The 22,358-nt window shown below is 41.4% G+C and overlaps 2 protein-coding genes across 4 annotated transcripts; one reads left to right on the top strand and one right to left on the bottom strand.

Annotated features, from left to right (window-relative positions):
• Positions 1-687: 687 nt before the first annotated feature.
• Positions 688-3,457, bottom strand: LOC6504998. 2 transcript variants are annotated; one of them, XM_001965628.4, is made up of 4 exons: positions 3,138-3,457; positions 2,365-3,022; positions 1,793-2,088; positions 688-1,712 (listed from the first exon to the last, which is right to left on the bottom strand). In XM_001965628.4, the coding sequence occupies exons 2-4, from the start codon at positions 2,883-2,885 to the stop codon at positions 1,573-1,575; spliced, it is 957 nt and encodes a 318-aa protein (XP_001965664.1). In that variant the 5' UTR covers positions 2,886-3,022; positions 3,138-3,457; the 3' UTR covers positions 688-1,572. The 2 variants fall into 2 exon arrangements, with proteins under 2 accessions (XP_001965664.1, XP_014760239.1); XM_014904753.3 differs by having other exon boundaries at positions 3,175-3,457.
• Positions 3,458-4,475: 1,018 nt separating this feature from the next.
• Positions 4,476-21,478, top strand: LOC6505274 (plastin-1). 2 transcript variants are annotated; one of them, XM_014904855.3, is made up of 5 exons: positions 4,476-5,249; positions 17,820-18,930; positions 18,999-19,277; positions 19,344-19,597; positions 19,655-21,478. In XM_014904855.3, exons 1-5 carry the CDS (start codon positions 5,175-5,177, stop codon positions 19,886-19,888), a joined length of 1,953 nt encoding a protein of 650 aa, XP_014760341.1. In that variant the 5' UTR covers positions 4,476-5,174; the 3' UTR covers positions 19,889-21,478. The 2 variants fall into 2 exon arrangements, with proteins under 2 accessions (XP_014760341.1, XP_001965665.1); XM_001965629.4 differs by lacking the exon at positions 4,476-5,249 and adding an exon at positions 15,858-16,320.
• Positions 21,479-22,358: the final 880 nt, after the last annotated feature.

Raw genomic sequence — 22,358 nt, 5'->3', positions numbered from 1 at the left:
CCAACCCCCCATGTGTGTGTGTTTTTGTATTTTTGCATTTTTGACTCAATTACAATTTTCATGCAGAACAGCAACAAGGACCTTCAGGCCAGGCTGTGGGGGTAGTCGCAAAAAAATATCAGAAGCAAGCAGTCACCGGCATAAGTAATGTTCCTCCGTAATCCGATTACATAATGTGATCAAAATATTAAATCAAATCAAAAGAACTTGTGCAAAAATATATGATTCCTTTGAAATTCCTACTGATTTGAATTTAAATGCAATTTTTAAGAGGGAGGTAGGTTATAATTTGGATTTCTTGGAATTATTCATTCACTGTGAATGGCATTTATTTGGCGCGCAAGTATTTGAAATTACAAAGTGCTGCCCATTCTAGTTACAGAGTTGCCAGACAGGTGAGCCAGTTATAGGCAGCACCAAAAGTAATGCCAAGTATGGCTCGAAAATTTAAAAGGGTTATGGGTAGTATTTTCTATTTTAGAAAATAATTAATAATTCATTTAATATTACTTAAAGCCTAAATATTTTAAAACTTTCAATTTAGAAAAATTAAAAAAACTAAACCAATATATTTTACTACAAAAAATGTTGCATATTTCTTATCTTTTGTCACAAAAATCCTAATTTCCATGCCTAAAAAATAAAGTTATTTTTTTATTTTTAATCCCGCATTAAAAAAACAACATATTTCAATCATTCCACATATTTTTTTTCTTGCTCTGCTCAATAAAACACTTAAGCCTAATTTTGTTACAAGGTTCTCTGCTTAATTCAACTCTTCGGTTACGGGAAGTAGGAGTTTGTTTTTTAAATTAAAGAAAAAAATAATTCATTATTTTTAATGCATCAAAACAATCGCACACACACGCACGCGCGCAACTTTAGCCTAAAAATAAAAAAAAAAGAGCTAGCAGAAACTAATCCTGATGCTTTTTTTTTTTTTGATTTTCTGATTTTTTAAAACCACATTTTTAAGAACAAGGGCAGGCTGGTGATCCGCCAGGTGATCCTTCGCTCCTTCTCCGACTAAACCAACTCTCTCCACCTTCCACTGACACCAAATAAAAGGAGAAGGGTGAAGGCCATCGGCCCGCCTGCCTGCCTCGCCTTGGAACTCAAAAAAAAAAAAATATATAGAAAAAAATAAAAATGGGTGATGGGGAAGGGGGAGGGGGTGAATAGAATATAGTATATAGTAGTTTGTAGTAGTAGTAATAATAGTAGGGCTACACGTGAATGGCGGTTGGCTACATACACTCCGAAAATATGTACGGCGTCAAGTGTGTAAAAATCTGACCCGGAATCTGACTCCGGTGACTGAGAACAACTTTAAGTCTAATCAAAAAGGACATTTGGGGGGAGGAGTTGGGGGGAGTTGGGAGAGAACTAAGGGAGGACTAAGGGCTAGTCATATCGTAAATGTTACAGTTCGCGGGGCATGAAATGCTATCGATGATGCTTCTGTTGTGGTGTACTACCCCGCACATTGAGCTGGCAGGAGAAGGAGAGGATGTCCTGGATATCCTGGTCTGCTGTCTGCACTCCAAGTCCAAGTCGTCTCTCGTTTGGCGTTCATTGAGTGTGCGCCGTTATCACGATGTTCATCTGCGGATATACATCCGGCTTGGCCTCCGTTGTGATCAGCTGGACCATCCTCTGCTGCAGTTCATCCTGGCTGGCCTGCGTGCCCGGCGGTATCATCCAAATGGCATCTAAAGATTACAAAACCATATAGAGATTGGGCCTCAAGATATCTTGAGTTAATGGTGGGGGACCATCATTCTCTGCTCACCGCCAAAGTACCAGCCGTTTGGAGTGCACAGTCGCCACATGATGGGCGGCTGGGTGGGCATCAGATCGGCCAGGATATCACAGGTCTCCCCGGGTCGCAGGGCCGGCACATTGATGCGCTGCGTCTGGATGGGCGAGGTCAGATAGCAGTTGCTGGGCCAGCGCTCGGTGCCGTCGTTCTGCAGCTGGAAGGCCTGCTGCTGGGCACTGAGATGCTTCCCCTGGACGATCTTCATCGAGGGCAGCGACTGCAGGCTGCAAAAGTCCAGATAACATCCCACGGCGGTCTGCAGACTCCTGTTGGGGAATAATTTTAAGAAAATATTTAGTCTCTTGCTGGATTGTGGAGGTTTGTGAGTGAAGGAACCCTCTTTCTTGGACTTCTAATCCCGAATTATTCGATAAGAGTTTGTTATTATTCAGGGAACCAGTGACTCAGCCGACTCAGCCCAATCTGCGGTCTCTGCCTGAGTCTGTTTGGGAGGAAGTATCATGTTCCTGAGGCATCTTTCTGCTTTCGTCACCCCTTTTTTTTTTTTGTTTTCTTAGCCAGACTATCGACTATTTCCTTACCAATTGCTCATCTCCAGATAGAACCTGGCCGACTCGCGGTTCATCTGGTTGTTCATGAGGCTCTGGAACTGGCTGATCAGATCCTCGTGATCCGTGGTGCCCATGCAGCTGAACTGTTGCAACAGCAGCGAGTCGATATCGAAGTCGTTTGTGGGCAGGCCCTTAATGGCCGGTGCGGACGAGGACGAGGACGCCGATGCGGATGCAGATGCAGATGCTGATGCTGATGCGCTTGAGGTTGAGGTTACGGAAGCGGATGAGGGACTCGGATTCGCATTCGCATTCGGGCTGAGATTTGGATGAGGAATGACTCCCGGCGGTGCTGGCAACGGAATGGCCATCATGGGATTCGTGGTAGTGGTGGTGTTAGTGGTTAACCCAAAGAGGGGCTCGCACTGCATTTGCTGTTGATCGGAGGTGGCCATAGCCGGATGCGGATGCGGATGGGGATTCTGGTGGCTATTCTGCTGAGTCTGCATCTGAGTCTCGGCGGCGCTCTCGTAGTTCTCCTCCACATCCATGTCTCTGGCGGGGCGCTGCTTTCTCTCCTCTGGTTCTGGTTCTGGTTCTGGTTGGGAGTGGGAGTGGAAGTGGAAGCTCTCTCTTGGTTCTTCCTCTTCGCCCTTGTTTAGCGTCCTTTGTTTTGCTGGCTATTTCTCTGTGATTTGAAATCGCAAAATGAAAATGCGTTTTACGCTTTGTTGTTGTTTGCGTACAAGTGCCCACACGTACGCACACACACACACACCCACACAAACACACTGGCGACTTACCCAAACACACACACACACACTAAGCTCATACGCGCACCTCGGCACAGGGATGCAGCAGCAGAAGCAGAAGCAGCAGCACCAGCACCAGCAGCAGCTGTTGGTGCGACAAAAACAACGACTCCGGCGATGACCTCTGCGGCTGGGGGGCGTTCTTTGGGGGGCCGGCGACGTGGGGAGCGACCTCTGACCTCAAGTAACGGTCTAAATGGGCAACAGCGATCGCTGGACAGTGAAGATCTCGGATTAAAATAAAAGGCAACAGCCAGAGCTGCAACTGTGTGACCAGATCTCCTTTCCGCGATTTCCACCACAAATGCACAGACAGACCGCACTTGCGCCGCCACTACGCGCCACATTTCAAAATCAAATTGGAAATCTAAGCTAATAAGTAGAAATATAATAGAAATGGACATGCACTTTGGTAGAGATCATCTTTGGACTCCACATTTCTCTAATTTATTATCTAATTTATTATAAAAATAGTTTTATCTTAAATATTTTGAAAAAAAATTTGAAAGTTATTCGAATGCAATATTTGAAAATAGATCGGCGGGGAATTAGCTTACAAATATTTTAATTTCGGTATTTCGTTTTAAAATCAGATATTAAATGATCATAAAAATTATTATTATAAAAAGAATAAAAAGAATTAATATTATATTATTTAAAAAGATTACAATAATAATCTTTGCTATTAAAAATCAGATGACTATACCTAAGTTGGAGAAAATACGCATTTCGGAAGGGAAACCTCCATTTTTATAATTTTTAAAGAAAAGTAGATTTGTGGGGAATAACACCATATTTAAAGAAATTCCTTTTGGGAATCGGATGTAAGTTTGAGGATAAATATGTCATCCGTTATGACATATCCGAGGTTATGGTGATCTTTATGTCATAACGGAGTTGCAAACATAATTTAGAAAAAGTAATTTTTATTTTTAATTTTTTGTTAACACACATATTTTAAGATATTCCTTTTAAGAATCTGATATAAATTGACCAAGATATGGACTTCGGAAGTAGTCAAATTAAGTCACCTCCTTTTTTTATATTTTCATAATGTTAAAAATAATCTTAACATTTTTCGAATAGTAGATTTTAATGAAAAACAATAGAGAATTAGCCCACGAGTCTTTGAAGGATTTATTTTGGCCAAGATATATCGGTTTCATTATTTAAATAGAAACTAAAAAATTAAATATTCATTTGAAACTTTTTATTTATTTTTTAAAAAATAATATTTAAAAATCGGTTAAAGCTTTAAAAGCTTTTTCAAGCTATACTTTATAGTCATGAGCTTTTCCGATATTTGCATCCAAACTATCGGAAAAAAGACTTGATATTATTTGCCAAGAGCGTGTCTGGTCACACTGTCGTTTTGCGCGTTGTTGTTTTCTGAGCTCCGTTGCTCGCTGGTACGAAAATTGTTAATATTGCTAGCAAACCGTTGCGAACGCACAGAAGCCGGCGATTGCAGTGCAATCCTAAAAATTGTAAATAAACAAAACCGAATTTTTTTAAACAAATTTTTTTTTGGCCACGAAACCGAAGTGCAAATACAAAAAAAAAAAATCAAAACCAGAATCAGAAACAGAAACAACAACGAAAGTGCGAGTGTGTTTGTGAGGAAAGGCTGTAATCCCAACTGGAATGGTAATTAGCGGGCGACGTAGCGTGCAGAAGAATTAAGATTAAAAATAATAAGTAATAGTCTTTAAAGAAGAAAAAAAAGGTTTTAAAGAAAGTGTCACTGTCGCACACACGCCTACACATACAGACGCCGAATAACACTCATACACACACATACACATACACCCAAAGGCGGCGAAGGAGCGCGGCAAAAAAAAAAGACAAGAACGAAAAAAGTCGGAAAGAAGAGAATAAAGTAACTGAGAAAACGACGACACAGTGAAATTAATAATAAACGCATAATTTATTTAAAATAATAACCAATCAAACAATCAGCCGCGCGCGGTTATAAGAGATAATTAAGAAAGTTAAGAGAAGAGAAGCACACAATACAACTGTAAAAAGATGGCAGCGCTGAACAAATTCACCAAAACACTGTCCATTGATGAAAAGGCCGAGATCAAGGAGAAATTTACAGAGGTAAGTGTGTATGTGAGGGGGAGGTAGGGGGATAATTATTAAAATTAAATGCCAATAGCATGACTCACCCACATAGACGACGGATAAGAAGAAGACCCAGGATGAGGGAGAGAGAGAGAGAGGGAGAAAAAGAAGCGGTGCATGTGGGCGTCGGCGTTGACAATGGGGGAGCAGCGACGCCGGCAGCGGCTTTGGCCTTCAACAGCAAAAAAAAAAAAAAAACAACAAAGTCCCCGAGTGCAAAGCAACCCCCCATGAAGTGAAGAAGACAAAGCATCGCCAGGCTAACGGTTAATGCGCTGCTGCTGCCGCATGGGAGAGAGGGTGTGTGCGTGAGTGGTAGTGGGGGTTAGGTGGGGGAGCAGTTGAGCAAACAAGTTTCATCTCCCTTATCTCTCTTGCTCCCTCTCCCTCTCTCTCTCTCTGTTTGACTCTGAGAGAATTACAGTAAGGAGTCGGTAGAAGGGAATTTTACTCCCTATTTTATCCTACTCCTTAAGGAATGGGGTTTATCCGGAAAATGGGTTAGTCTTTAGCCAGATATCTCTGCCAGACACCCAAAATATTCCCGCCTTGGAGAGATAAGCCCCAAAAACAAGCTCCCAGATAAGGTCTATTTGCATGTCTTATCGCTGTGGGAGAAATTCCCTTTAAAAATTCCCCAAAAGAATTACTTTCGAACCCCCGCGAGTCGAATCCTCTTTGGGTGGTGGCCCCTGCAGTCGGCGTCGCTGCAACTGCAGACATCAACAAAGTGAAGAAGCAGCAGCGCATGCGCCGCAAAGCGCAAGTTCAATGCCGCAGTCGACGTCTCTGTCGCTGTCGCTGACCCATCCTCTGCCTCGCCAGTGACTAATATTAAATAAAGTAAACAAAAAAAAAAAATCTAAACTAAAGTTACTAATGTGCATGGTTTTTTTTTTTGTTTTTTGTTCAAACATTTTATTTCCATACTATGACGGCACGTAAGAGGCGCTGCCAACGTCGACGACGACGACGACGCTGGTGGGGTGGCTCTGGGCAGGTCGGACAGGTGGGGTGGAGGTGACCAGGGGGGGAGGACAGCTTGGAAAACCAGTTTCTGCTTAAAATAAAAATACAACACACATACCAGCCGTCTTACTGCTGGAGAGCGTGAAAAACTACGTCTCAGCTTCTCAGCCTCTCTCAGCTTCTTAGTCTCTGGCTCTCGATTCTTCCGCCCCAAGATCTTCTCTCCTTGTCGTATATGTATATGTGTATGTATGTAGTGGTGAGTGGGTCGCAAAGGGTTAAGTTAGGTCTATGCTCTGATTTGCATTGGAAAATGTAACGGTACTGTTACAAGTGAGATGATATATTTGTGCATGAGAATCGAGACATGTTTCAACATGTCTACTCTGCTCTCCGAAATGCTAATACTCGTTAGTCATACTCTCTGACAGTGTCATCTCGGTTCAAAGGTCACACCTAATAGTCTGGCAATTGTTTTCTTGCCCCTTTCGGTTGCAGTCTCCAGATCTCAGTATCTCGAATCTCCAACCTCCTGCTTTGCATTTTCGTTTTTCGCTGAGCTCGTAATTCCCGGCAATTCGGACACAAAAAAAAAACAGAAAAACGGGGAATAATAAACGCCCACGCTGCAGTTGCTGTGGCGAGTGCAGAGTGGAACAGTGCCGGCTATAAAAGTTGGTACGCTGGAAGAGTAAAAAAAAAACAAAACAAAACAAAAAGACATAAAAAAGAAGAGTGTGTGCCTGATTGCACATGCAGTTGGCAGTCAAGGAGAAATTAAGACACTGAGAGAAATAGTATATAGGGTTTTAATTAAAAAAAATTATTATAATATTTAAATAAAATATACATAGAAACAATTAATTCTAAATAGAATATATAAAAATAATAAATAACTGAACAAAATATATAAATAAATATTAAATAGTTAAATAAATAATAAATATTAAACTAATACAAATTCGATCAATAAATATTTTATATAAATAATAAATAGATAACTAAAATATAAAAAAATAATAAATATTCAAATAAAATATTCCAGATAAAGAATAAATATTTAAATAAATAAATTTCATGCTTACAATTTTTTCATACTATTTTTCATCAAACCCTAATACTATATTTAGGCCTATGGTAAATAATTTTTTTTTTATATTTTTTTATTAATTTGAAGTTGCGCATTTTTTTCCAGTGTAGGAGCCCTGTGGCACGCGTTAATCGCTCCCACAATAGACCTCCATTGTGCCTCAAAATCTTAATTCCGATGCGTGGCCAACGGAACGATTCGTTTAAAAAAAAAAAAATAAAATTAAAAAAAAACAGGATAAAGTTTAATGGGCGAGGGAGTGAGTGAGTGGGTGGGCGTGGCAGATGACTAATGCCACTTGAAGCTAAAAAAATACAAACTATAAAAAAGCAAAAATTATTTAAAAATCAAGTTCCGCATTCAATTAATGATATTTTTTTGCATTCCATTCCATTGCGAGGGGGAGTGGCCTGGAAGGAGTCTGTGGATCATGTCTCGTCATGTCCACATAGCTCTCTTGGCTCTCTCAGTTTAGTTTCTTAAAATTGAATCTCAGCTCTGCTCTCAGCCCGCCCTGCCCCTGCCCCTGGCCCTGCCCTTCCCGCCACACCCACGCACAAAGCCTGGCTTTTGTTTTGACTTTCGAGGTTATGTTTCTCTTTTTTTTTTTTTTTTATTATTTTTTTTTTTAAATTTTTCTCATTCTGCGTGGGAGTGGCAGTGTTAATTGCCGCAAAGCCTCGCACTTGAAGTGTTTTTGTTGATCAAGTATGCAGTACAGCCCCGCTAAGCCATAAAAACAGGGGGAGGGAGGTCTTGAGATTATTTATGGACATACCCCCTCCCCCCACTCCCGCCTATGAGTCACTGGTGGCACGAACCGATCTAGCTCCAAGATTACGCATTATTCTCTGAAATTTATGGCCGCGATTTTGAACGATTGGCTTCTTAAGTTGCTATTATTTTAGCCTTCATGCAGCTGTGTGGCATGAAGGGAGGCAGCAGGTCTGCCCCTGCCACTCTGCCACCATTTTTTGAGTTATTTGTGGCTCGAACTGCTCCCATTCCCAGCGTTTTCCGGCCTGGCTTCCATCACCGACGTCATTCAAGTGCACTTTTTGGGGCCAAATGGCTGGCTTTATGATTTCTTTGTCGACTTAATGCACATGCCACATGCCACTTGCCACCAGTACAGTGGGTCGTGATCGGAGATCGATGATATCATAACCGAGAACGTGATTTGAGGAATAAACCAGTCGGCAAGTCGCTCCTCCAAAGCCTCCAAATACCTGAATAATTTTCATAATTTTAAATCGAAATTAGTCGGGTTTTCGCTCAGTGACTTGTGGCAACTTGCCTATAGTTGCAACTATAGTTATTCCAGTTAGTCCCAGTGTCTCCTCTGGCCAGCGAGAGTGAAAGTGTTGATTGCCTCGCTGCTGCGATAAGTTGCAGCTGCTGGGAGTTGCACTTCCAGTTGGCGGCTTCGGGAGACTCTGCCACTTTTTCTGTCACTGTCTCTCTGGTTTTTTGTCCTTTTCATTTCCATTTTATGGACGCACTTTTCTTTCCTTTCGCTGGCATACCCTTTTTTTGGGAGGGTATATGGGGTTTGAGGTGGTTTTGAGCAGTATATGGTATGATATCTTACAGATATCGGAGTGATAAGGTATTCCATACGATCTTAACTCTAAAAACTATAAAAAAAAGTAAAATTATGATCCTGAAACTTGATGGGATTAGGCATTTTGGGACTATCTTGTCCCTAATATAGGTGACATATGATATAATACCATATGATTCTAACTCTATTGCGATCTTTATCTCTTACTGCCCAACTATTACATAACTATAGGCTATATCCAACTATTATATAACTATTATCTACAAGCAGAGTGGGTACTATAAAGTATTTCGTCATTATCTTATCCCTATCAGAATGATATTGTATTTTTTTATGATCTATCTACGATCTATGATCTATTATTTTATGGCCTTATAATGGTATGATCTATTATCTATAAATAGAATGAAAAGATTGAACTGAAACTTGAAGGAATAAGGTATTTTGGAACCATCTTATCCCTAACTAAATCATATTCCATACCATTTGATCCTAACTATCATCTATTAGCTTCAAATAATAGGTATATTACGATCTATCTACGATCTGTGGTCTTAAGATCTATAAAAAGAGTAAAAAATGGAACTAAAGCCTGAAGGGATAAGGAATTATTTGATCCATATTAGATTGTATATCTTATGATCTTAACTATACCGGTAAAGATAGATCATCAATCTTATCTATTATTATATTATACTATTATCTATCTTAATCTATTATCTAACTATATAATATATAGTTTCTATAAAAAAATGAAACACACTAACTGAAACCTGAAGAAATCACGTATTTTGGAATTATCTCATCTCCAACTTAATGATATTTCATTGGCATTATCTTTTCATTATCAGATTGATATTTTATATCATTTAATCCTACCTATCATATAATAGGTCTACTATAATCCATCTACAATCTATGATCTATATTCTTGTGATGTATCTACATCTATTGCATCTTTATGATGTATCTTTATCTACAATATTATCTCATCACATCATGAAATGAAGAAATATGGTATTTTGGGACTATCTTATCCCTAACATACCATTTGATCCTAAATCTATCAGCAAATCTATATCAAAAGTTAAATAACTTGAACTAAATCTTGAAGAAATAATGTATTTTTAGATTATCTTGTAAGCCATATGATTTCATATATTTCTTTTGATCTATGATTTTATGATATTATGATTTAATGATCTATAACCATACCATATGATCTTAACTCTCTTATGATCCATCTACGATCTGTGATATATGATCTTATGATGTATTATCTATGAAAAGATTATGAAAATAGTGAAATATTTCAACAGAAACTTGAAAGGATAAGGATTTTGGTATTATCTCATCTCCAACGCACTGATATTCCATTCCATAAGATCCTAACTCTATGATCTCTGGAACAGGTGCCTGAAAAGACCTGAAACTTGAAGGATTTATGTATTCGGAACTATTTTATCCCCAGCATATCTCCAATCCATAATATTCCACACCATTAGATCCCAACTCTATGATCTCCATAAAGAGCATGAAAGAGTATTCGTGTGTTGGGGTGACCACATAAGGCCACTTCCTTTCTGGTTTTTTTTTTTTTTTTGCGTGCTGAGTTTGTTGAACTCCTCCGGCCAGTTGCCTTTTGGGGGCAGGGGCAGGGGCCAGTTTGTCATTTCTGTTTATCAGTTTTGGGCCATTTTGGGGTTTCGCCCGCCACCGCTAAGTGGCCGTGGTGATGGTGGCCAGAGACACGGACACGGATGATTTAGTGTCTCATTTCGAATATTCAGCCGAGTGTGACGCACTGTGGCATGGCACCCCCTGCCCCCTTGACTGCCACTGTGGCACTGTAAATTAACTGTAAACTTGTCATAATGAAGTGCAGCGGCGTTGACTTTCACAGATCGACTGCGGCTGGTCGCGTGCTCTCCTCGATCACTTGTATTTGAAATGGTTTGTTGGCTTTGTTGCCTCCTCCACTGTCCAGTTGTGGAAGTCATTGAGGCACAACCAATACAATTAACACCCACAGCCCTGAAGGGCTCTTGTTGCACTTCAATTAGCGCGGCCAGTCGCGAGAGGCACACACAGGAATGTGCCACAATCCATAATATGCCACAAGCTATCCAAGCTACCAGCCCATTACTTATGACACTTGATACTTGACTTATTTTTTTTTTTTGTTAGTTCTGGGAGGGAGGAGTCGGCTTACACTCATTAGGCCCAGTTTTTTTCCCCCATTTTTTCGATGTCAGCCTAATTAGACAGCCATTTGTCCTGGTCCCTGGTGGCAGGACATATATATCTTTCAGGTATATCACTTGCGAAAGTGGAATTAGTTGAAAGCCAGACCCTTGAAGGGCATGGGACAGGGGTTTAGAGGCTCTAGGAAGGATATAGATCCAAAGACAGAGTTTCAGAGAGGTCTGGTGAGGAGAAAAAGGTTGTAAATTAGGGTCTAAGAGGGACTAACTAGGTTTCTAAGAGGGAATAATTGGGTGTAAGAGAGGACTAAGATGTTCTAAAGTAGGGACTAAGAGGTTCTAAATTAGAGACTAAGAGGTCCTAAAAGGATCTAAGATGGACTAACAGGGTTTAAGAGGGTCTAAAAGAGGACTACGAGAGTCTAAAAGGTTCTATGAGGGACTAAGAAGGCTTTAAGAAGGACTAAGAAGTTCTAAAAGGAGTTTAAGTGGGACTAAGAGGATCTAAAGTAGGGACTAAGAGGTCCTAAGAGGATCTAAGAGGGTCTAAGGTGCTTTAAGAGTGTCTAAAAGAGAACTAAGAGAGTCTCAGGAGTCTAAGTGGTTCTACGAGGGTCTAAGAGGATTCTAAGAGGCTCTATGAGGGACTAAGAGGTTTTAAGAGGATCTTAGAGGGACTAAGAGAGTCTACGAGAGTTTAAGAGGTTCTAAGAGAGTCTAAGTGGATCTAAGAAGTCTAAGAGGGACTAAGAGGTTCTAAAAAGGGTTTAAGAGGGTCTAAGAGGTTTTAAGAGGATCTAAGAAGGACTAAGACGGTCTAAGAAGGACTAAGACGGTCTAAGAGAGGACTACGAGGTTCAAAAAGGCGTTTAAGAGTGACTAAGAGGCTCTTAACAAGAGACAATAATAATAATTACATCTTTAAACATCCATTACCAACTAGGGACTATTAGCTCACAAAAATACATATTGTTTTTCGGGCATCCACGCCCTCAAGACCTGAAACCCTAGACCTTAGACCCTAAACCCCTATACCCGCGACCCACTGTCTAGTCCACAACGGATATGTGTCACTCCCTGCTGATTATACAATTGGCTTGGCGTTCCTGCTGGCTCCTCTTCGCCGTTTCTCCAATTCTCCAAGTCTCCAATCCGTTTAGTGGACAACGCACTGCAATTTCCACATAAATATTTATTACACTCCCAGTCCCAGTCCCCCTCTCCCTTCCACTCCCCCTCCCAGTCTCAGTCTCAGTCTCAGTACCGAGTAATGGCAGACAAGCGAAAACTTGAAATTCGCTTTACGTGTTACAAATTTCAATTGACTGCAAAAACAACAACAACACAAACACAAAACAAACACAAACTGTGACTTGGAAGGGGGGTATACAGTGACTGGGAAGAAGGGGGGGTGGTGGTGGTACACTGTGACAACGAAGCCCAAAGATGAATGCGAACAACGACCGGCAAACAACCAAAGAAACAACAACAACAATAGCAACAACAACAGAAACAGAAACAAAAACAAAAACCACAAAACAACAACGACTGGAGAAACGAAAAGTAACGCACTGACACCGTTTTTGCTCAACAGGCGACAAAAGGGTCGACTTCGTTATGGATTTAAAATTTTTCATAAGATTTTTAGAGATTATTTAGGGGTATAGTAATTATTTGTAGTTAATGAGTCATTTTAAACTATGCCTTTATGTAGAATAGGAAGTTTTGGCTTCACAATTATTTCATATTTTGTTGAAATCTAGGGTGGTTTTTTAAGAGTTGGGTTGGATTTTTTTAAAGAAGAAATATAATAGATTTTAGGAAAATAGGTAGATATATAGAATCTCGAAAGACATGATTCTATCTCTATGTTTATATTGTTTTAACGTTATGTCTATTCAAATTTTAAAGACAATTTTTTTTAAAGAATGAATAAGTTGGGAAGCCTTGCCTTTAGCATTAATTAATGTTTTTTTTTTTTTATTATTTTAAAGTTTTTTAGAAAGAGTTAAATGCATTTTATACAGTTTGTAGCTTTGCTTTTTGGAAAATTTACCCATACCTTAATGAGGTTACTATATTTTATTATAATGAGCTTGCTTAGCAGTTTTATTATAAAACTTTGTTATTGAAAAGTAATATATAATTTTAAAATTTAATTGAATTTTTATATTAAGAGTCGTATAAGGAAAGAGGAGTCCCGGGTATCATACAGAATATTGTTTTTATTTTTCAGACCTATTTGTTTAGAGATTTATTAAATTATTATTTGTTAAAATAGATTTTTTAATTAATGACTTAGATAGGAGTAGTACCGGGTATCATTTAGTCGATGAATATAGTTTGTAGCTCTATTCTTCTTATTTTTTAATCAGATCTTGAAAGGAGAAGTACCGGGTATCATTTAGTCTATTAATTTATGCAGTTTTTAGCTTTTTTTTCTTTATAGCTTATCTGATCTTGAAGGATTTAATTAAAAGTTGATGTATTATATTAATTTACATTAAGATTCAATAGAGTTTTAATTTTATGAATAAATAGGAAAGGAGTAGTAACGGGTATCACATAGTCTTATAACTCCATAGTAGCCTGGGGGCTTCTAATATTAAAATCCCCTCGAAGACCTTGCCTTCATGACCTTGTTTCTGAAAACAATTCATGACTTGTCTATAAAAGATATCTGATTTTGATTTGAGAACATAAAAGTATATAAGTATCTGGCGAATAATGATATACAAAGTGTAGAATTGTTTACTTTCAAATCAATTAATGTTTGAGGAATTCCCGAGAGTTGCGCAGAAAATATATATATTTTTTATGAATTTATAATTAAAAGTTGATGCGCCTGAGTCTGATTTGTGGGGTGTACGGACGGCGTTGGTGGTCGTTTTTTTTAGGGCCGTGCAACGGTAAACAGCTAGCTATCTGGCATATCGGCAGCGGCATTATTAATTTCTGTTCAATTGATTTCCTTTGCCTATCGAGGCATAAGTGCTTCTCCAGAGAGGTCATAGGGGCTAGGGGCTAGGGGCTAGGGGCTAGGGGCTGTGGGGTGTAGATACTCTACTACTGCAGATACATATCGTACTATATAGTGTTACTATCGTACTATAGCCTAGGGGCTATGTCACGAGCATATATCTTCCAAACAATGCTGATTAACATGTTCCCAGTGCCGCTGCTGACTCACTTCCAATCAGTCAGTGTTCAGTGTTCAGTTTCAGTGTTGATGTAATGTTTGGTCTTGGACTGGACTGTTGTTTGGAAGATAAAAAGTAGTTGCAATGCAAAGTATGTTATGATGTGCATACGAAATGGGTATTTGGCAGACCAGACCACAAACCGGTTCAACGAAAGCGAAAATAACTAGTGCCAGGTAGTGACATTGTCACAATTACGTCACTCCCTAAGCCCGTCCACCACCCGTACTTGGCGAGCAAACAAGACTAAACGACTAAACGCTCCTCTGGCCCGCTAATGAACTTCATTTGCTGTAAATTGCCTTTAAACGACAGAAATTTTGGCGTTCTTTGTCATAATTATGATTACTTCCAAGCCAAGAAGGCCAGCTGGCTGGGCTGGCTGGCAGGTGAAGGGTTAGCGCTACTTTCTACCGCGACTCTTAGCCATATTCTTGTCTTTTGGGGCCAGTGAGGTCAGGTGGCGTGTGGTGGCCTACAGTCACCGCCATAATAATCCATCTGCCGGAGAGTATCTGTATCTGTATCTGTACTATTGATTAGTATTATGCAACTGACAACTGGATTAAGGAAAAAAAATTAAACAAAAAACAGACACTAGAGACCAGAAGACCAGAAGATGGCTGCAGTTTGTTCAGCTGCCCGGCAGACAACAAGTGGGGGGAGTGGTGGGTGGTAGGGATTAGTCACCCCACTATTCGTATGAGTATATGAGATCCATGGGAGAGAACAAGTCCTAAAACCCTTGTCTTATCAAAAGGGGCCTTATCGGAAATGGATTTATGTTCTACAAGCTATAACTCTCCTCAAATGACAATTGCCACATAATTCACTCGCTGATACAATGCCTATTAAAAAACCAATTACGTTTAAATACCTTGTGTCGCTCTCTTCAAAGAGAGACAGAGAGAGATTGGCAGAGAGAGAGCACCAGAGAGAGAGGTTCACCTGTCAAGAAGGTTAACTATTGCCGTTAACCGATAAATTTTTGATGCGTAAGCAGTTTTTTTTTTGTGGCTCTTTAGGGGCCAGGGTTGCCGAGTCACTCTAGTGGCGAGTGTCGGGGAAAACCCACAGATTCATTCATGATTCATGATTACGAGAGAGATGAGTCACTTAGGTTTACTACTTGACTCAGTGTTTGGAACTAAGTTTAATCCTTGAGTGCCCTGGCAACCCTAGAACTCCTAGTGCACTCCACAAGAGTTGCCATGGCTTTCTTATCAGTTGCGCCTCCCTTGTGGGGAGAGGGAGAGGTGGTACCGTTACCGTTACCTAGCCGAATTCCAGGGCACTACCTGGTAATTCATTGTAAGCCCATTAAGTGCAGCTGTTTTGCGAGTAACTCTCTCTTTTTTTTCTTCCTTCGCACTTGCACTGACCATCCGTGATTCAGGACGGTGGCCGCTCTCTCCTGGCTGCTCCAATTACGGCACTCTCTTCTTCCGATAAGGCTCCGTTGGTTCGATTTGCCAAGTTTAATGTAGTTTTTGTTTTTTTTTTTTTGTGATAAAAAGCAAAGGCATAAATAGGCCGCCACAATGCACTGCTCGGTTAGTTCTCAGCACCAGCTTGTTGAAGGCGATTCAGTGAAAACAGGAAGGAAGGAAGGAGCAGCCGGAGGAAGAAAGCTAGCCCAAGGAGTACAAACGCCATAACAGTTATTCACTATATCCTTGCCTCTCGCGCTCACTCTCTCCAACGCGCGCGCGTTTACTCTCTCTCTTGCCGGATAACGGTCTACTGCCTGGACTACTCTCTCTCGATCATCGCTCTCCAACGCGTGTCTGTGCGTGTCAGTGCTTGCTTGTGTGTGCTCGCGAATTAATTAATTTTTTGTTTGTGTTTATTCTTATTCGCCGAAAAAAAGAGCGAAAAATTCACTTTAAAAGTGAAAAAAAGAAAAATAATCAATAAGAAAGAGTGAAAAGAAATTGGAATAATGGCCGATATTATCAACATTGAACAGCACCAGACGATCGAGGAGTTCAAGCAGAATCTCGAGGAGCTCATACCCGATGTAGGTGGCGCCACTTAGTACAGGGATATTCTCTCTTATCAGAAGAGAGGATAGAGTGGGATTTCTTTAAAAACAGGGGGATTTCTATTAAAAATGTAATATTTTGTTAAGAAAGTTATTGTTTTTTGGCATAAAGTACTGTATTTTTTTTTATTACTCACAACTCACGTAATCACTCCCTCTCGATTATTTGCGGGCCACTTTATGGCTTTTTAATCGATAACACCCCAACACACACACAGTGACTGTAAGTGGGGCCTTACAGTGGACGACACCTATGATGGAGTGCCCTCCTCCCAAGAAAATGGGGAATTATGGAATCACTTCCGTTCCATGTCAGTCATATAGGCCACTACCTACCTTGTCTATATTTATCTATGATTCTTAGACCAAGGACTATAATCAATAGCTTCCTTTAGAGCCACCCAACCACCCAACCACCAAACCACCCAACCTAACCACCCATCTACCCGGTATCATTACCATATACGTAATCGAGTGCGGTTTTCGATTTTATGTTCGCTTTTTTGGCGCACAGAAATTTATCTTATCGGCAAACAGAAACAGAAACAGAAAAAGCAAAAGCGGAGCAATCAACGAGCAACACCACTGAGCTGCCATAAATTCCACAGTCCAGTATCGGGTGATAGGTGTATAGAGAGGTGCCTTTATGCCACCACTACTACCTCCAGCACCTCCACTACCTCCACCACCTTGCTCCAATTTCGACCTAGCCCGGCAAAATGCTAAAATGTTTGGTTTTCCCCTAATCTTGGGGAATGGTATTACAAATAGGGGTTACCAGGGGGGGAGGAGGGATATAGGATAGCAAGGAAGTGCCTTAATGGAGCGACTATTGGGCAAGGTTAGTGGGGTCAAGGGGTCTTCTCCAAAGATTCTAGTCTTGAGACCAAGAACCAAGTCTGAGACTAAGACCAACTAGTTGACCCAAGTATGTGACTAACAAATTAGTATTCCAGCCACTAATCTAATCTCATTGATTGGCCAAGAGGGAGGAGGAGGAGTGACCGACTGACTCATCCAGTTGGTGGTCAGAAATCAGGCAGATCTTGGCCCTCTTAGTCATCCGATTTCTTTCATTTTTCTGGCCTTTGTAGTTTGTATCTTTTAAACAAAGTATCTGAAAGATACTTGAGGTCTTCCGCCCACGGAAGTAAACAATTTCAAAGCCATGTCAGAGGCAGTCGGTCGATCAGGTGGAGCGATAGCTCCTCCTGGGGTCTATCTTTTGGAAATTAAAACCGATAAGAGCCATGAGGCTATTAGTTTGCATACCTCCCGACCGATTCAGGTCCGGAATGAGGTATGCGGAGTGCTCCGAGTGATTGATGACTCACGGATGGATCGAACGAGTCATGAGTACATGACCGGTGGGGATTACTCATAGGAGGCAGGCGGGCAGGCCGGCAGGCAGGCCTCCAAGCAGATGACCTCTTTCCACGACCCTCACTAAGTGATTCATCTCTTCCCTCTTCCAGTTGGACGCCAACAAGGATGGCTTCATCGACCTGCACGAGCTGAAGGACGCCCTCAACCAGGTGGGCTTCAAGCTGGCCGGGTACCAGGTGCGCGAGATGATCGACGAGTTCAAGAGCAAACAGCGCACCGCCCACCAGGGCAAGCTCAACCTGGAGGAGTTCGAGACGCTCTGCCTCGACCTGAAGAGCAAGGACGTGGCCAGCACCTTCAAGACGGTCGTCTCCAAGAAGGAGAACCTGGAGACGCTCGGCGGCATGTCCAGCATCTCCTCGGAGGGCACCACCCACTCCGTTCGCCTCGAGGAGCAGCTGGCCTTCTCCGACTGGATCAACTCCAACCTGGGCCACGACAAGGACCTGCAGCACCTCCTGCCCATCGATGGAGAGGGCAAGCGCCTGTACCAGAGCATCAAGGACGGCATCCTGCTGTGCAAGATCATCAACCACTCCTGCCCGGACACGATCGACGAGCGGGCGATCAACAAGAAGAACCTCACCGTCTACCGGGAGTTTGAGAATTTGACCCTCGCCCTGGTCTCCTCCCAGGCCATCGGCTGCAACATCGTCAACATCGACGCCCACGACCTGGCCAAGGGCAAGCCCCACCTGGTCCTGGGCCTGCTCTGGCAGATCATCCGCATCGGTCTCTTCAGCCACATCACCCTGGACAGCTGCCCGGGCCTGGCCGGCCTCCTCTTCGACAACGAGCGGCTGGAGGACCTCATGAAGATGTCCCCGGAGGCCATCCTCCTGCGCTGGGTCAACCACCACCTGGAGCGGGCCGGCATCTCGCGGCGATGCACCAACTTCCAGTCGGACATCGTGGACTCGGAGATCTACTCGCATCTGCTGAAGCAGATAGCCGGCAACGATGCCGACGTCAATCTGGACGCCCTCCGGGAGTCGGACCTGCAGAGCCGGGCGGAGATCATGCTCCAGCAGGCGGCCAAGCTGAACTGCCGCAGCTTCCTCACGCCCCAGGACGTGGTCAACGGGGTCTACAAGCTGAATCTGGCCTTTGTGGCCAATCTGTTCAACAACCATCCCGGCCTGGACAAGCCGGAGCAGATCGAGGGCCTGGAGTCCATTGAGGAGACGCGCGAGGAGAAGAGTAAGTAGTCCTGGGGGGTTACCTTCCTGTCTCTCCTTACTAACCTTCCTCCTCTTCCGCCCCCACAGCCTACCGCAACTGGATGAACTCGATGGGCGTGTCGCCGCACGTGAACTGGCTGTACTCGGACCTCGCCGACGGCCTCGTCATCTTCCAGCTCTTCGACGTCATCAAGCCCGGCATCGTCAACTGGAACAAGGTCCACAAGCGCTTCACTCCGCTGCGCAAGTTCATGGAGAAGCTGGAGAACTGCAACTATGCGGTGGATCTCGGCAAGCAGCTCAAGTTCTCGTTGGTGGGCATTGCTGGCCAGGATCTGAATGACGGCAATGCCACCCTGACATTGGGTTAGTCTACCACTACCTTGTTAATCTCCTCTCTCCTTGCTAATCGAACTCTTTTTTTGGACGTAGCTCTCATCTGGCAGCTGATGCGGGCTTATACCCTGTCCATCCTCTCCCGACTGGCCAACACCGGCAACCCCATCATCGAGAAGGAGATCGTCCAGTGGGTTAACAACCGACTGGCGGAGGCCGGCAAGCAGTCCCAGCTGCGCAACTTTAACGACCCGGCCATTGCCGATGGCAAGATCGTGATCGACCTGATCGATGCCATCAAGGAGGGCAGCATCAACTACGAGCTGGTCCGCACCAGCGGTACCCAGGAGGTGCTTTATTTCTCTACGAGATTAATGACAGAATTATTAATATTGTGTGTTTTGTAGGACAACCTGGCCAATGCCAAGTACGCCATCTCCATGGCCCGCAAGATCGGCGCCCGCGTCTACGCCCTGCCCGAGGACATCACCGAGGTCAAGCCCAAGATGGTGATGACCGTCTTCGCCTGCATGATGGCCCTGGACTACGTGCCCAACATGGACAGTGTCGACCAGAACAACCACAACAGTGCGACGGTGGCCCCGGTGGCACCCGTGGCGGTCGTCAGCAACAGTAATTAGTTGCAACAACAACAACAACAACAAGAAACCACCCAAAACCACCCACAACTCAACTAGAAGAAGCAGACAGACAGTGGAAGAAGGGATTGTGGATGCGGAGAGCATGTGGACACATGGAGGTACACCTCCTCCTCCTACCTACCTATTCGTATTCCCCATTCTACTCGTATCTCTCTTACGAGAAAGTACTTCTACAACTCCTCCTCCTCCTTCTCCCCTTTTCTTACTTTCCTTTTTTTTTTTGTAAGTTCAATTACAACTACTTTTTTGTAATGTTTTTTTTTATTATATATTTAACATATATATATATATAGAGAGAGAGAGAGAGAAAGCGCTCTTCGTTTTGTAATTTGTAATTAGGTCGAGCATTTTTTTAGAGTGTCGGCCGAAGGGGGGAGGAGTGTTTCCCGACTAGAGTTTCGTTCAACAAGTGTTTACGTGCAACCTTATTTTATAAATAGAGGTTTTCCTTGCTTTCTTCCGCTTTCTTCTTAAATTTAAATACAAATCCCCAAAAAACAAAAAAAAAAATCACGACAATGGAACAAAAAATGCAAAAAAAAACAGAAGCGATAGCTCTAAATGGACAGGAATTGTGCAAGAATGTGCAAGATTGTGCAGGATTGTGCAAGAATGAGCAGAAATGTGCAAGAATGTGCAAATAAACACAAGATTGTGCAAGATTGTGTAAAAAATGTGCAAGAATGTGCAGGATTGTGCAAAAAATAAGCAAGAATGTGCAAAAATGCGCAAGATTGTTCATGTTTGTTCATGATTTTACAAGATTGAGCAAAATTGTGCAAGAATGTGCATGTTTGTGAAAAAATGTGCAAAAATGCGCATGTTTGTGCATGTCTGTGCAAGAGAAACGATTGTAATATTCACACTGAGACAAAAACAATTAACTTTGTAATATATATACATATATATTTATATACGATACGATATGCGCCTATACACCTAACACACACACACACATACATACATATATATATTTATATATATATATATATATATATTTATACACTGATATATATTTTTGCATAAATGAGTTGCCTAAGAGAGTCGAGAGTAAAGTAATAACGGGGATTCCCTTTAAAAAAAAAATCTAAAAAAAAAAAGCAACACTTTTGTATTTAATTATTTTTTTTTTTTTTATATGGCAATTAATTGTAAGCAAGCTTGTTCATGTTTTTTTCTGCGTGTGTGTTTTTGTTCTATTCCTTTATACATATTATATATTTTTTGTTTAACTTTGCGTTTAAGAGGGTTAGAGCGAGAGGCCAAACGAGATATGGACGGCAATTAGAAAGAGAGAGAGAGAGAGAGAGAGCATCATGCCAGACATGACCGAGAAGGAGAAGGCAACACGTTTTTTTAGTGCAATGAGGCGACATATTTAAAAAGCAACAAATTACAAATTAAAACTTAAAAATTACAAATTAAAAACTAAAACTAAATAATATTAAAACGGAAATGCAAAACAGACAACAACAAATCGAGGAAAAGAGACAAGAAAACGATAAAGTACTACTATATGCATAATAAAAATAAAACAATAAAGTAAATCTACAAAAAAAATACTAAAAATTAAACCAGTCTTATTAATTATCTAAATATTTCAGAATTTTTATTAATTTCATAATTTCATGATTAAAACTTCTCATAAAATGTTTGAAATTTAATCTGGTAATCCCCCATTTTTCTAGTGTTATAATAGATCCTATAAATCACAATTACTAGATCTAATATAGCCCTCCTAGGATGACTCAGAAATGAAAAAAAAATTCTCTTGAAATTGGACACTTTTTGGAACACTTTCTGGGCCCTGGAGATATGAAAAGCATTACCTTTTTTTCATTTTTTTTGTTGGTTGTTTGCGCCATTAAACCATGTCGATAAGGATCCCCGTAATCTTGGTATTCTCGGACCCTCCATCTAATCGCTGCCAGCTTATCAGCCATGGGGCTTCTCACGTGGCCTGGCGGGGGGAAGGGACAGGGGGCAGGGGCAGGGGGCAGTCACAAATCAAATCAAGTGTCCAAATCAATCAGGGTCTGAGGTGTCCGGATTTTGATAGCGACACTGGAATGGCTGTTTCGGGGCTGAGGAATAATACACCTATATGGGAGCCCCTGGATTATTTTTTAGAGGGTCTTGGTAATAAATTGTCTTTTAAATTTAAAGAAAAATAGTGATTAATTTTATAATTAAATTAAGTAAGAATTTAAAATCAACTCCCATAACTATGCAGTGTTATATTTAAACTTTAGTCTAAAACTAAAGCCTACTTTTGGGTGTTAGGTCTTGTGAGAGCCATGTAAGAAAGCCTTGGTCTTCTTTTGGGCTTTTCTGTCTAAATTTTAAACAATATTAACAAAAAAATTAAATCTTAAATGAGTTTTAGTAACAGAATGTGATCTTTAAGATCTAATTTTCAAGTTTAGGCTTAATAAGTTTATTTTTTACA

The sequence above is a fragment of the Drosophila ananassae genome, chromosome XR, assembly GCF_017639315.1.
Source record: "Drosophila ananassae strain 14024-0371.13 chromosome XR, ASM1763931v2, whole genome shotgun sequence".
Lineage (NCBI taxonomy): Eukaryota > Metazoa > Arthropoda > Insecta > Diptera > Drosophilidae > Drosophila > Drosophila ananassae.
The sequence above is the reverse complement of the archived record's forward strand: the minus strand, read 5'-3'. Positions and strand labels throughout refer to the sequence as shown.